General features: G+C 38.6%; 2 protein-coding genes across 2 annotated transcripts in view; one reads left to right on the top strand and one right to left on the bottom strand.

Moving 5' to 3' along the window:
• LOC136039960 (sulfoquinovosidase-like) overlaps nt 1-2,754 on the top strand; it is a 56,826-nt gene extending 54,072 nt beyond the window's left edge. Inside the window, exon 12 of the mRNA XM_065723983.1 lies at nt 2,504-2,754. Within this exon, the coding sequence (XP_065580055.1) occupies nt 2,504-2,677 (174 nt within the window). The 3' untranslated portion in view covers nt 2,678-2,754. The remainder of the gene's footprint in view (nt 1-2,503) is intronic.
• Nucleotides 2,755-6,810: 4,056 nt separating this feature from the next.
• Nucleotides 6,811-13,954, bottom strand: part of LOC136039962 (uncharacterized Golgi apparatus membrane protein-like protein CG5021) — a 30,951-nt gene continuing 23,807 nt past the window's right edge. The window contains exon 4 of the mRNA XM_065723987.1: nt 6,811-6,974. Within this exon, the coding sequence (XP_065580059.1) occupies nt 6,909-6,974 (66 nt within the window). The 3' untranslated portion in view covers nt 6,811-6,908. The remainder of the gene's footprint in view (nt 6,975-13,954) is intronic.

Below are 13,954 nucleotides of genomic sequence, written 5' to 3'. Positions count from 1 at the left end.
GAAGGAGACTATTGGCATTACATCTGAAACAGCATTCTTTTGAAATGTTTTGAAGAGACACGTCGGGTTATAGAACTAATATGGGAAGTAACTGTGCAGTCAAGTGAGAAAATAACACCCACTGTCTTCATCTTGCTCACGATAGGAAAAGGAACCTCAGGGGGGGGGGGCGAAAACTTTCCTTATCTGTCTGCGTCTAAGTATTTTTGACTTTGCAGAGTCAACAGTTAATTTAAAATCGGATATACCGTGAGCTTAGTAGATACTCATTCGTCATTAATTTATATTCACAATGGTTCCCTAATCAGAAGACATATTAGTTATTATAAATTTTTTGGCAAAGTAAAATCACATTCTTACAGAGTAACCTAAGTACTAGAATCTTCAATCCTCGACGATGACAAAATTCTATATGAATAACTCTTTATTATACCAGGTTTATACAGCTTTATATGGCTTATTAAGGACTTTGGACACCAAAAATGCGAGTCTAAGCGTCAGCTGACAGCCTCAAAGACAAAGGGGCCATTTGCAAATTTTTCCAGCACCACAAGGAGTTTCCAAAGCAACTTGGGTAAAAATTGATAGGAATTTAAGATGTATGAAAGGTTCAGAAAGCTAACGAGAAGCTAGTTTAAACAAATGAAACATATAATACCTTCCAGTGCTCAGCAAAAAGCTGTCTAATCATTGTACGCACACTATAAATAATGTGCGTCCTGTGTTTCCAAAGATTTTGATCGAGGCAGTTAGCCCAACGGAAAAATTCCAAAGCTGTCAAATTATTCAAAGAAACTTCATCTGAACTGATTGTTAATGTTTTCCAAACAGGTATACTAGAAATGTTTTTAAGGACTGCAATTTCTTGAACATATGAAAAAACAATCTGCTTTGTTCAATAAAAAAAAAATAATAAAAAATAAAATTCACGCTTTCTAATGACGTAAGTTTCGTTAAATTTGAATATCTCTGGCACAAAACGGGAGAAGATAAATAGTTTTTCTAAGTTTCCGGGAAATTAGGTATCGGCTTTTAGTTTTCTGTCATTTACTCAATTTTTTTTATCAAAGCTACACAAGCTATCGCAAGACCGCCCAATCAATTCTGAATAAAACACTCTTTCAGGAAAAATATATGTTATGAGCTGAACACGGACACGTCCATATCCTAAGGACACGTCCAAATCTATCTAAAACACTCTTTTGGGATAAATATATTGTTATGAGCAGAATACAGACACGTCCAAATCTTGAGGACACGTCCAAATCTATCTAAAATACTCTTTCGGGATAAATATATTCTTATGAGCTTGAACCGCTTCGCTTTGAAGGAATATGCAAAGATACCATTTCAGTTTCTTTGGAAAAGTGCCAATAATCCCCGTCCTTTGGCATTGGTTGCGTAAATATATTGTAATGAGCTGAACAAAGACACGCCCAATTCTTGAGGGCGCATCCAAATCTATCTAAAACACTCTTTCAGGATAAATATATTGTTATGAGCTGAACAAGGACACGTCCAAATTTTGAAAACACGTTTAAATCTAACTATAACATTCTTTCGGGATAAATATATTGTTATATGAGCTTGAACCACTTTGCTCAGAAGGAATATGCTAAGATACCATCTCAGTTTCTTCGGAAAAGTGCCAATAATCCTCTTCCTTTTGCATACATGCCCATGCTTCCTCGCTATACTTGGCAACAGCAATTGCTCTTGTATCAAATACCTTCAGTTATTGCCGTGCTTTGGTCCTTAACCTTACTCCTAAGCCAAATACCTTGTGCTTTTACTATTATAATTTTCTCTCTTCTCAGTAAATACCATCTCTACACTCATAACTTCACAATTGTGCAAAGGTCCGAACCCCAAGAGCGTTAGCTAGGAAAGAATTAAAATAAAAAAGGTGCACACAAAGACTCCATTCTTTTTAGGTGGGTTTCTCACATGAACATGAAGGAATAACCCTCTTCTGTATACTACGGAAAGGTCAAGCATTAACCAAGTTCTGCACTTTTCATATAATTTAGCTCTTAAATTACAGCTGCTTCTGGCTCATCATATTTGGGCTACCTTGTAAAGGGTCATCCTTAAGGCCCTTATGAAACTCCCACTGTTCCAAAAAGCCAAATTTTCCAGTTTTAATGTACCATAGTGTTTATTACAATTTTGTGAAATTAGTTTTTCATTACTTTTCTTGACAGTTCAATAAATGTCTAGTGCAGGATTTTATATAAAATAGCTCATATAAATTCTTTTTCGCTAACTATAATCAGGGGGTGCTGATTCTGGAAAAATTTATTCGGAAGGGAGGGTCTTCAATTTTTAGTTAAGTGAAGGTGAAACAATAGTATTAATCAAATCTACAAGGGGAGAATAAATTTGTTGTTCTTTTTTTTTAATGGAAGTACCAAAACAGTATTTTCAAACTCTTGAAGGGTGCCCCCTGCCCCCCTAATTGGCACCACTGACTGTAATCACACTTAATGGCTGTTTATTTCAGGAAAGCATTGAGATACAACTTCCTGAAGATACATGGGAGTACTTATGGGAGGACTTGGGTCTGCTTGTTGGAACATCAATTACGGTTCCCGCGCCCATTGGCATGCCTCCAGTTTTCTTCCGATCCTCATCTGAGTGGGCACCTCTCTTCAGAGATATAAAAAATATCGTTTAACGGCTTCTTTAGCTTTTAAGTTTTGTTTGGTGTTTTAACTTTATTTTAAAGAAAGACATACATAGCTATATAACTCCTTCTTTTACTTTGGATTAACATTCAGACGCTTTCGCATCATCTCATCACCGGGATCGAATTCCAAGCCCTGCACTGTGTTGCTACAGCCGAGTTCGAACTCTTGGTCCCGTATTATCAAATTGCCACTGGGCCATGACAGGACCAGGCACATTACGAGTTTTAAACTTGATATTATGAGCCAGAGAACAGTTTATGTAGACAATTATTTTAACACTTCCTTTGACTGAAACAAAATTCTAAGAAACAATTCACACATTCGACGAGAAAAGTGAGGGACAAGACGACTGGGAGCGTGGCAAATAGAGGTACCAACACTGAAAGCTTTTCTGGAGCAACAACACTTATTAGATATACCATGTTGAAGAAGCCACACTTGATTTGAACTGAAGTTTTTTACAGCGTGTTTTGCGCCTTAAAGCAAGAAAAAGCCGGAAATTGAAAATGATTTTGAAAAAAAAAGGATTCCATAACCAAGGTTTTGGTCCAAAATACTGTTCGGGGGAAAAAAGGGGAAAAAAATCTTTTTTCATCTCTAAGGTATACGTTTTTATTTAACAAACCCAAAACAACTTTTTTTCCCAAAATATGAAGAAAAGAGTGAGGCCAACATGTTTTTCCCTTTTTATCTAAAAATTGCCAAAGCAACATAAATCATTGTACTAAAAATGAAACGCAGGGTCATTGAAAAAATATATTACATGAAAGATAGTTTACTATTAGCCAAATGACTTAAAGGAGGGGGTCTTTGACTTTTCTTAGTTGGAACCTAATAAAGAGCGAACGGCAGTCATATTTTTTAATGAAACTATCAGTTTTTTACAAAGACAGAACAAATTTACTGGTAATTTCTCCAAATAGAAGTTGTGATGACAAGAGAACGAAAATTTAAGGACCCCCTGCACCGCAGAAGTTGGATGAGGATGGACCTATGAAAGACATAACTGGTGCATTAGCTCCAGCTTAGAGTAGCACACAAAGAAGCAGCAACTTTCTTCGAATGTTCTTCTGTCCATCAAGTAAACAGCAGAGTTAATATACAGTAGCGAAAAATCCTAAACTCTCAATCGAAAATTTTTGACACACATCTAAAACCAAACAAGCTTCAAGACCCTGCCTTAGAGCACGAGCGATGACAAATGATTCCGATGGAAAGCCAAGTAGCAACTGAAACTATGGCTCTGATGGTTTGGGAAACTTCTCAAATTGCGCGCTATGAAATGTGTGTCATGTTTGAGAACCATTTCGCTACTGTATATCACCTCTACTGTGACCAAATAATAGCCACTAACAACAAAGTTGTATGAGCGTTAATAGCAGCAACGATAACCTTTTACATTCATATTGACTTCAAGAAATTATTGCAATTTCTGCTGCTAATTCTGTTCACTTCATTTTAAAAATCATGATACACACTGTATTTTTCCATTTTTTCTAGCCAAATCCCTAAAAGGTCCAGAAACGTTATATTCGACCTTCTAAAAAAATCAAAAAACTAGAAGTACTAAGCTTTGGTGTTGGTCGCAACGAAATAGGGTCAAATATTACAACACGAGCTAAGAGCTCATATGGCACTTATGACGAGGCAAGAAGAGCTAAGAGCCAAGAGATCATATGGTATGAGCTCTAGCAAAATTCTATGAATCAATAGATTGATATAAAAGGAAAATAAGAGGCTTAACGCCGGTCAGGATTTAAAATACGAGCTCTGAGTCACGATGTCCTTCTAAATATCAAAATTCATTAAGATCCGATCACCCACTCGTATGTTCTAAATACCTAATTTGTTCTAATTTTTCCTCTCCCTTTAGCCCCCCAGATGGCCGAATCTGGGAAAACGACTTTATCAAGTCAATTTGTGCAGCCCCCTGACACGCCCACCAATTTTCATCGTCCTAGCACGTCCAGAAGCACCAAACTCGCCAAATCACTGAACCCCTCCCCCCAACTCCCCCAAAGAGAGCGAATCCAGTACGGTTCCGTCAATCACGTATCAAGGACATTTGCTTATTCTATCCACCAAGCTTCATCCCGATTCCTCCACTCCAAGTGTTTTCGAATATTTCCCCCTCCAACGTCCCCCAATGTCAAAAGATCTGGTCGGGATTTGAAATAAGAGCTCTGAGACATGAATTCCTTCTAAATATCAAATTTCATTAAGATCCGATCACCTATTCGTAAAATAAAAATACCCCAATTTTCACGTTTTCCAAGAATTCCGGTTTCCCCCTCCAACTCCCCCAATGTAACAGGATCTGGTAGGAAATTAAAATTAGAGCTTTAAAGCGCAAGATCCTTCTAAATATCAAATTTCATTAAGATCTGGTCACCCTTTCGCAAGTTATAAATACCTCAATTTTCAAAATTAACCCCCCCCCAACTCCACCAAAGAGAGCAGATCCGGTCTGATTATGTCAGTCACGTGTCTTAGACAGGTTCTTATTCTTCCTATCCAGTTTCATCCTGATCTCACCGCTTTAAGTATTTTCTAAGATTTCCGGTTCCCCTCAACTGCCCCCCCCCCAATTACGCTGGATCCGGTTGAGATTTGAAAAAAGAGATCTGAGTCACGAGGTCCTTCTAAATATGAAGTTTCATGAAGATCCGATCACTCCTTCGTAAGTTAAAAATACTTCAATTTTTTCTAATTTTTCAGAATTAACCCCCCCCCCCCCAATAGAGCCGATCCGTTCCAATTATGTAAATCACGTATCTAAGACTTCTGCTTATTTTTCCCACCAAGTTTCATCCCGATTTCTCCAATTTAAGCGTTTTCCATGATTTTAGGTTCCTCCACGCCAAACTCCCCCCAATGTCACCAGATCCGGTCGGACTTAAAATAAAAGCTTTGAGACACGATATCCTTCTAAATATCAAATTTCATTGAGATCCGATCACCTGTTCGTAAGTTAAAATACCTCATTTTTCTAATTCTTCAGAATTAACCCCCCCCCCCCCCCGCAACTACCCCAAAGACAGCGGATCCGTTCCGGTTATGTCAATCATGTATCTAGGACTTGTGCTTATTTTTCCCACCAAGTTTCATCCCGATCCCTCCACTCTAAGTGTTTTCCAAGTTTTAGGTTTCCCCCTCCCAACCCCCTCCCCCCATGTCACCAGATCCGGTCGGAATTTAAAATACGAGCTCTGAGAAACGATATCCTTCTAAATATCAAATTTCTTTTAGATCCGATCACCTGTTCGTAAGTTAAAAATGCCTCATTTTTTCTAATTTTTCAGAATTAGCCCCCCCCCCAACTACCCCAAAGAGAGCGGATCCGTTCCAGTTATATAAATCATGTATCTAGGACTTGTGCTTATTTTTCCCACCAAGTTTCATCCCGATCCCTCCACTCTAAGTGTTTTTCCAAGTTTTAGGTGTCCCCCTCCCAACTCCCCCCCCCCCCAATGTCACCAGATCTGTTCGAGGTTTAAAATAAGAGCTCTGAGACACGATATCCTTCTAAATATCAAATTTCATTGAGATCCGATCACCCGTTCGTAAGTTAAAAATACTTCATTTTTTCGAATTTTTCAGAATTAACCCCCCCCCCCAACTATCCCAAAGAGAGCGGATCCGTTCCGGTTAGGTCAATCATGCATCTAGGACTTGTGCTTACTTTTCCCACCAAGTTTCATCCCGGTCCTTCCACTCTAAGTGTTTTCCAAGATTTTAGGTTTCCCCCTCCCAACTCCCCCCCAATGTCACCAGATCCGGTCGGGATTTAAAAATAACAGCTGTGAGACACGATATCCTTCCAAACATAAAGTTTCATTAAGATCTGATCAACCGTTCGGTTAAAAATACTTCAATTTTTCTATTTTTCCGAATTAACGGGCCCCCCACTCCCCCCCCCCTTGATGGTCAAATCGGGAAAATGACTATTTCTAATTTAATCTGGTCCGGTCCCTGATACGCCTGCCAATTTCATCGTCCTAGCTTACCTGGAAGTGCCTAAAGTAGCAAAACCGGGACCGACCGACCGACAGAATTTGCGATTGCTATATGTCACTTGGTTAATACCAAGTGCCATAAAAATAGTATGCAGCCACCAAAATTGTAAAATCAACAGCTCTCTTTAATTAACTCCATATGAAACAATATAAACATAAAAATTTTCAGATTCAACACTGACAATTCACTTCATTTGACAGATTAAACTATACTTGATGTGGCAGCTGTCTGTGCTGCTGGAGTGCCACCACTCATAACATCCATCGCCTGCAATACAAGATTCAGTAAGTTCAGAAAGTCACATATGTTTTGGAAGGAAAGGACTGTAACAGTATTTAGAACTAGAGATTAAAGACAGTTCGACAGAGTACCACCAAGCTGACAACTGGTCCTAACGCTCGTTAAACCATAACAACCAATTCAAGATCCAGGAACACTGAGTCAAAGAGTAAAAAACGACAAGGATGTTTCTTCTATAAGTAAGTTTCATAACAATTAGCCACACCAAATTTACACTTTCGAAAAAAGAAAGATAAAAACACAATGAAAGAATATAAACTTAAATGGCAATGTTTAAATTGCAAGCATATAAAATGGCAATGGTTTAAATTTATTCTACACTCTCTATTGAACTTTTTCACTTTTTAACCCATTAATACCCAAGCCTAGATCAGGTTAAAAATCCATGCTGAATTTTTTCAATGAAAGTCATTGGTGTCCAATTTAGAATTTTTAGTGATAACAAAAAATTAGCACCTTCACCATTGGTGCTACGGTGTGTTCCCATTTGCAAACAATGTGCAGATCTGGGTATAATCTTTACTTATCAACTTCGACCATAACATAAGAAAAATTAGCAAAAAGTATAAGAAAACAAGAGGAATTCGAGTTCCATGCAGGAAATGACTCAAAAAAAAGTTTGAAGGTAAAATTTCACCCCGCAGTTCCGACACTCTAGACGTGTGTTTTCCCGACAAACTGTGCATTGGCCTTGCTTGGGAGAAGGCTCAATTATGTGGACAATAACCTTCTTCGAAATATAGGCATCACTCCAGGACCCTCTCACCCTCTGTTGATCGGATCAAAAGTCTCGTTGCTACAAAGACCCTCCATGACTTTTCTCAGATATGTATGAGAATTTTCCTCCGTCATCATTTTCGTGGAGGTGGCCGCAGAATTTCCAAGCTGCTACACGAGAATGCACAGAAGATTCTGACCAATAATTCAATATCATTTTTTGCTTCTCGCAATGGCTCTATAGCAAGAAAGGGCGTTGTCTAGGAGGTCAAACCAACCATACTTTGGTTATGGCTCTTGACCATGGCTGGCTGTGGGATAAATATATCTTTACAAGCACTGCTTGAGTACCGTTTGGCTTAAAACTTGGGCTCAATAGTATCAAAGTTGGTTGCGATGCACACAGCTTTACTGTCATTCCATTTGGCAGCTAAAACAGTTCCCAACGATCTGAAATCAAAAAACCCACGCGCCTTCTTTTCCAGAGTGTTCCAAAGATCACCTCCAAAGATCACCCTTTCAAACGATTTTCATGGATTGTTCCATCCGCCCTAAAACCAAGGTGATAAAGCTGAACAAGCAAGTCATCGATTGCAAAAAGTTGTCAAAATAAACTTCAGGCTATGATGGGTCTTCAACGGTTGATAGCAATTTTGTTGCAACTTTTGTACCGAACGGCAATGAGGAGGACCGCTGCTTTCCCTTGATAGAGATCGATGTTCAAAGGGTAGCCATGAGAGCAAGATAATACCCAGGCCGTGTAGCCAAAACAAATTGGCTTACCCTTGATAAACATTTTGTAGCTATGATGCCCGTAGAACGGTATCTTTTTTTCGTCTATGGAGTTTACTGCAGAAGGTACCAAACTGTTTCAACTTCGAGTTTACAATCTCTAAGAGTGGACGCACTTTGGCAATTTTGTCGCCACGGTCAAGATTTTCATTGCTTACAAAGTGCTGATACTACTTTATTTTAGTGAAACTGTTTCTACTCATGGCTTTGACTTCGATGGGGACACCCAAGTCATCTGACTTGGACCAGTATATACGTTGATATGATACACAGACAGCAGTATAATTACCAAAAAAAAGTATTCAGACCTTCAAAGGTGAAAATGAAACCTAAGGCATGCTTCTGTGACACATATCAGGTAGTCTTTTTGAAAATCAAATCACGAATATCGTCATCGAAGAAATGGCAGAAGAACTCATACTCGGACATATTTATCAAGTGAGCAAATTTATCGGTGACATTCTCATGATGCGAACAAGGGATTGGTAATGTTTTTTTCCACTGTGGTGCTTCATTAGCTTGACTTTTAAGAGTATTCCAAGCTTTTCTCTTGGGAGTACGACTAAATATGGGCAGATCATCACTATTGGGCTCAGGAACAGCAAGCACCGCATGAATCTCCATCGTACCAGCAACATCACGGAGAAAACTGTGGGATACATCAGCTTCTGCACCCTCATCGTTTTCCTCCATTTCGTCACTCACCTCAGCCATGTCAGGAGGGATTATAATCATGTCAGCAGTGTCTTCGTCGCCGCCAGACATCTATTCTAATGCGGCAACAGTTTCCTCAACGTCTCGAAATGGTTTGGATCTCCTTGGTAAAGAGAAATGTTTTCTAGCTCATATGAAAACAGAAATGTTTTCATATCAGACTGACAAACAGCGTTCTATAATCCTACACCCTAATGAACTGGCTTCAACAACAACTCTAGTTTGGACAGTATTTGTTGAAACTATAGCTAAGTCTCAGATTAGAAGTAGCCTCATCAAATTTCTAAAATTTCCGCTTTTACTAAATTAATGAAAATATACTTACCCTTGATAATTCTGAATGTGAATATTCAATCTTGTGGTTTAAACACTGTTCCTAACTATGGAACATTGTTGGGCGTCACAGCTACAAAACAATGAGCTAAAAAATGTAGGTAAAACTGTTCCTAGTTGGGAACAATGGGCGCTAATGGGTTAATAGCATACGTGTGTTTTTATTTGAGATAAAGGTTTAGCTGTCTACGTGTCTCTGTATTTGCTCTTTTTCTTTTAGTGTAATTTACTCCGCTTGTTTTGTTTAGAAGTAGGTTACAAACAAATTATTATAACAGTCTTTGACAAGGGTATCTTAGTATCAGGTAGTGATCAGCTCCATTGTGAAACATCCCTGACAGGTTTTAATCTTGGGTTTATTTGTACCATCTTATCCATGAATAAGGGTTTAAAAGGCCATATATAGTAACATGCAGTATATATAGTACATATACAGTATATATATATACATATACAGGCCATATACAGTATAGAGCTGTTCTCCAACCGACAAGACAGACACGAAATCATACTGATTGGTTCTTTTATTTTAATTAACACAGAATTGAGCACTTGAAGCAGAGGTTGGTTCAGCGGTGCACTTAGATTCGGAACGATCTTCCTGAGGACATTTCTCTAAAAGTTTTTCTGTTGAATCCTTCAAAAGAAGATTCAGCAGACACTTACAACCTCTTATGGGAGCGAGGCAAAAGACGAACTGCACATCAGATCTTTAAAAGTACCTAGCACCCCAAATTTAGGAATAAAAAAGAGACTAGCCAACATTTCCTATGAGCTTTAATGTTGGTATCTTTCCAGAAATAAGCAACATCAAATGCAAACAATTTTAAAATAAGAGGCGCAACTAGTCAAAACAATTTTTTTTTGGGGGGGGGAGGGGCTGGCTACCAGATGGCTGATCTTTTTACTGACTGAGATCAAGATACAGGTATAATTTATTCCAAATTCCTTGAAGTAAACATTGATATAGATAGAAGCAGCATTATTAGAAACCAGACTCAAAATATTCGCTGCGACTCGTTGATACATCTTTTTGGAAACTTAACCGAAACTTAACCTTTGTGACTCTTTTTCATGATTAGTGGAGGGCTTGTTGATATTGACTCGAAAAATGGCCTTGTTCCAAATATTACCTTAGAGTCTGAAAACAATCGAACTTCAACCAATCTTTCCAAATAGAATAATTATTTCTTCCTTTTAAACACATTTAATAAAGTAGAAAACAATGAGTCTTAATAAATGAGCCAGGAAGTTAACAAACAAAATTGAAAAAAAATGAAAACATGGTGCTGAATTGTCAAGGTTATTGAATAGAAAAATTCAAATTAGATTAAATAATACCCTTCTCCATTATTTCCAGTTCATTGAGTAGTGGCTTAAAACTTGGGCTAATTTATGGCAAAACTTTGTTTTAAAATATATTTTAAAACCAAATTTCTATTGATAGCTTGATGTACACAGATCGAGGATTGGGCAGAATTTAAAGTATGCGTTGAAAGTATGTGGCTCTAAGTTACATTGAATAAAAAGCAAATAGTCCAATAAAAAAACAACAACAAGGGATTGAATTTTTTTAGTTTTAATCAACGATGTTGATGGGTCTTAGCAATTTCTTATAACTGATCAGTATCCGGAATCATATGTGTATTGTACCAAGTAGTGAGGCCCTTAAACCGAAAATATCACAAGAGTTGTGCACTTGAGGCAAAAAGCACCAAAATTGATGGAGATATTGATTAAAGCACGGGGAATCCAATGGTGATACGAAGCACGTAGAGCAGACAAAGCGAAAGTAGCTTTACGAGCAACCGAAGCACTCAAAAAGTGCAAGTTTACCAGTCTCTCTGCATCAAAACTTCTGACAATACTTTTTATGATATGAAGATTTCGATGGTTGCTAAATGAAAAGCAAAGGATTGCTCTGAAGCACGCGATAGAGCACTAAAAAAAGCGCGTAAAGCGCAAAATGGAAGCGCGTATTTCATGGAATACAAAAACCGGCAAAAACATAGTTTAAAGTATTAGATAATTGACTATTACAAGAAGCAGCTCGAGTTTTTCTGTCCAAGAGCGTATTTAAGCGCTCAAAAGCGCAAAACTGATGGAACATTTTGAGAAACTCCGGAAAAGGTGGAAATATAGTATGAAATACCATGAAAAATGGTGATCAGTATGAAGTCGATCGATTGCTCTACAGCACCCATATAAAGCACCCAAAGCGCTAAAAGAGCGCAAGTTTACCAGCCCCGATTCAAAAGCATCAAAACTTCTGAAAGTACGTTTTAAGATATGACAATTCCAATGGTGGCTTCATTAAACAAGAGCTAAGAGCTCATATGGCACTTGTGACGAGGTCAGAAGAATAAAGAGCCAAGAGCTCATATGGTATGAGCTCTAACAAAATTCTAAGAATCAATAGATTGATTTAAAAGGAAAATCAGAGGTTTAATGCCGGTCGGGGTTTAAAATAAGAGTTCTGAGTAACGATGTCCTTCTAAATATTAAAATTCATTAAGATCTGATCACCCACTCGTAAGTTATAAATACCAAAATTTTTTTCTAATTTCTCCTCTCCCTTTAGCCCCCCAGATGATCGAATCTGGGGCAACGACTTTACCAAGTCAATTTTTGCAGCTCCCTGACACGCCTACCAATTTTCATCGTCCTTGCACGTCTAGAAGTACCAAACTCGCCAAAGCACTGAACCCCTCCCCCCAGCTCCCCCTAAGAGAGCGAATCCGGTACGGCTACGTCAATCACGTATCTACTACATTTGCTTATTCTATCCACCAAGCTTCATCCCGATTCCTCCACTCTAAGCATTTTCTAATATTTCCAATTTCCCCCTTCAACTCCCCCCAATGTCAACAGACCTGGTCGGGATTTGAAATAAGAGCTCTGAGACATGAATTCCTTCTAAATATCGAATTTCATTAAGATCCCGTCACCCGCTCTTAAGTTAAAAATACCTAAATTTTTCTAATTTTCCAAATTAACACCCCCCCCCCAGCTCCTCCAAAGAGAACGGATCCGTTCCAATTATGTCAATCACGTATCTATAACTTGTGCTTATTCTTCCCATCAAGTTTCATCCCGATCTCTCCATTCTAAGCGTTTCCAAGATTTTTGTTTCCCTCCTCCAACCTCCTATGTCCCCGGATCCAAGTCGAGTCGAAAATGGAGCGTCTGAGACATAAGATCCTTCTATATATCAAGTTTCATTAAGATCCGCACCTATTCGTAAGATAAAAATACCCCAATTTTCACGTTTTCCAAGAATTCCGGTTTCCCCCTCCAGCTCCCCCCAATGTCACAGGATCTGGTCAGAATTTAAAATAAGAGCTTTAAAACACAAGATCCCCCTAAATATCAAATTTCATTAAGATCGGATCACGTTCGTAAGTCACAAATACATCATTTTTCTGAATTACCCCCCCCCCCTAACTCCACCAAAGAGAGCGGATCCGGTCCGGTTCGGTCAGTCACGTATCTTATACTTTTTTTTAATTATTCTCATCCAGTTTCATCCTGATCTCTCCGCTTTAAGTTTTCTTTAAGATTTCCGGTCCCCTCCTCCAACTGCCCCCTCCCCCCCAATGACGCTGGATCCGGTAGAGATTTGAAATGAGAGATCTGAGCTACGAGGTCCTTCTAAATATGAAGTTTCATGAAGATCCGATCACTCTTTCATAAGTTAAAAATACGTCATTTTTTCTAATTTTCCAGAATTAACCCACCCCCCTCCCCAAATTCCCCCAAATAGAGCGGATCCCTTCCAATTATGTCAATCACGTATCCAAGACTTCTGCTTATTTTTCAAACCAAGTTTCATCCCGATCCCTCCACTCTAAGCGTTTTCCATGATTTTAGGTTCCCCCCAAACTCCCTCCAATGTTGATTTAAAATAAGAGCTTTGAGACACGATGTCCTTCTAAATATCAAATTTTATTGAGATCCGATCACCCGTTCACAAGTTAAAAATACTTCATTTTTTCTATATTTTTCAGAATCAAACCCCCCCCCCCCAACTACCCCAAAGAGAGCGGATCTGTTCCGGTTATGTCAATCATGTATCTAGGGCTTGTGCTTATTTTTCCCACCAAGTTTCATCCCAATCCCTCCACTCTAAGTGTTTTCCAAGATTTAAGGTTTCCCCCTCCCAACTCCCCCCCCCCAATGTCACCAGATCCGGTCGGGATTTAAAATAAGAGCTCTGAGACAACAATATCCTTCCAAACATCAAATTTCATTAAGATCTGATCAACCGTTCGTAAGTTAAAAATACTTCATTTTTTCTATTTTTTTCCAAATTAACCGGACCCCTACTCCCCCCCCAGATAGTCAAATCGGGATACCGACTATTTCTAATTTAATCTGGTCCGGTCCCTGAT

This window comes from Artemia franciscana, chromosome 20 (genome assembly GCF_032884065.1).
Source record: "Artemia franciscana chromosome 20, ASM3288406v1, whole genome shotgun sequence".
NCBI classification, from domain to species: Eukaryota; Metazoa; Arthropoda; class Branchiopoda; order Anostraca; family Artemiidae; genus Artemia; species Artemia franciscana.
Note: the sequence above shows the minus strand (reverse complement) of the source record. Positions and strands in the feature narration are given on the sequence as shown.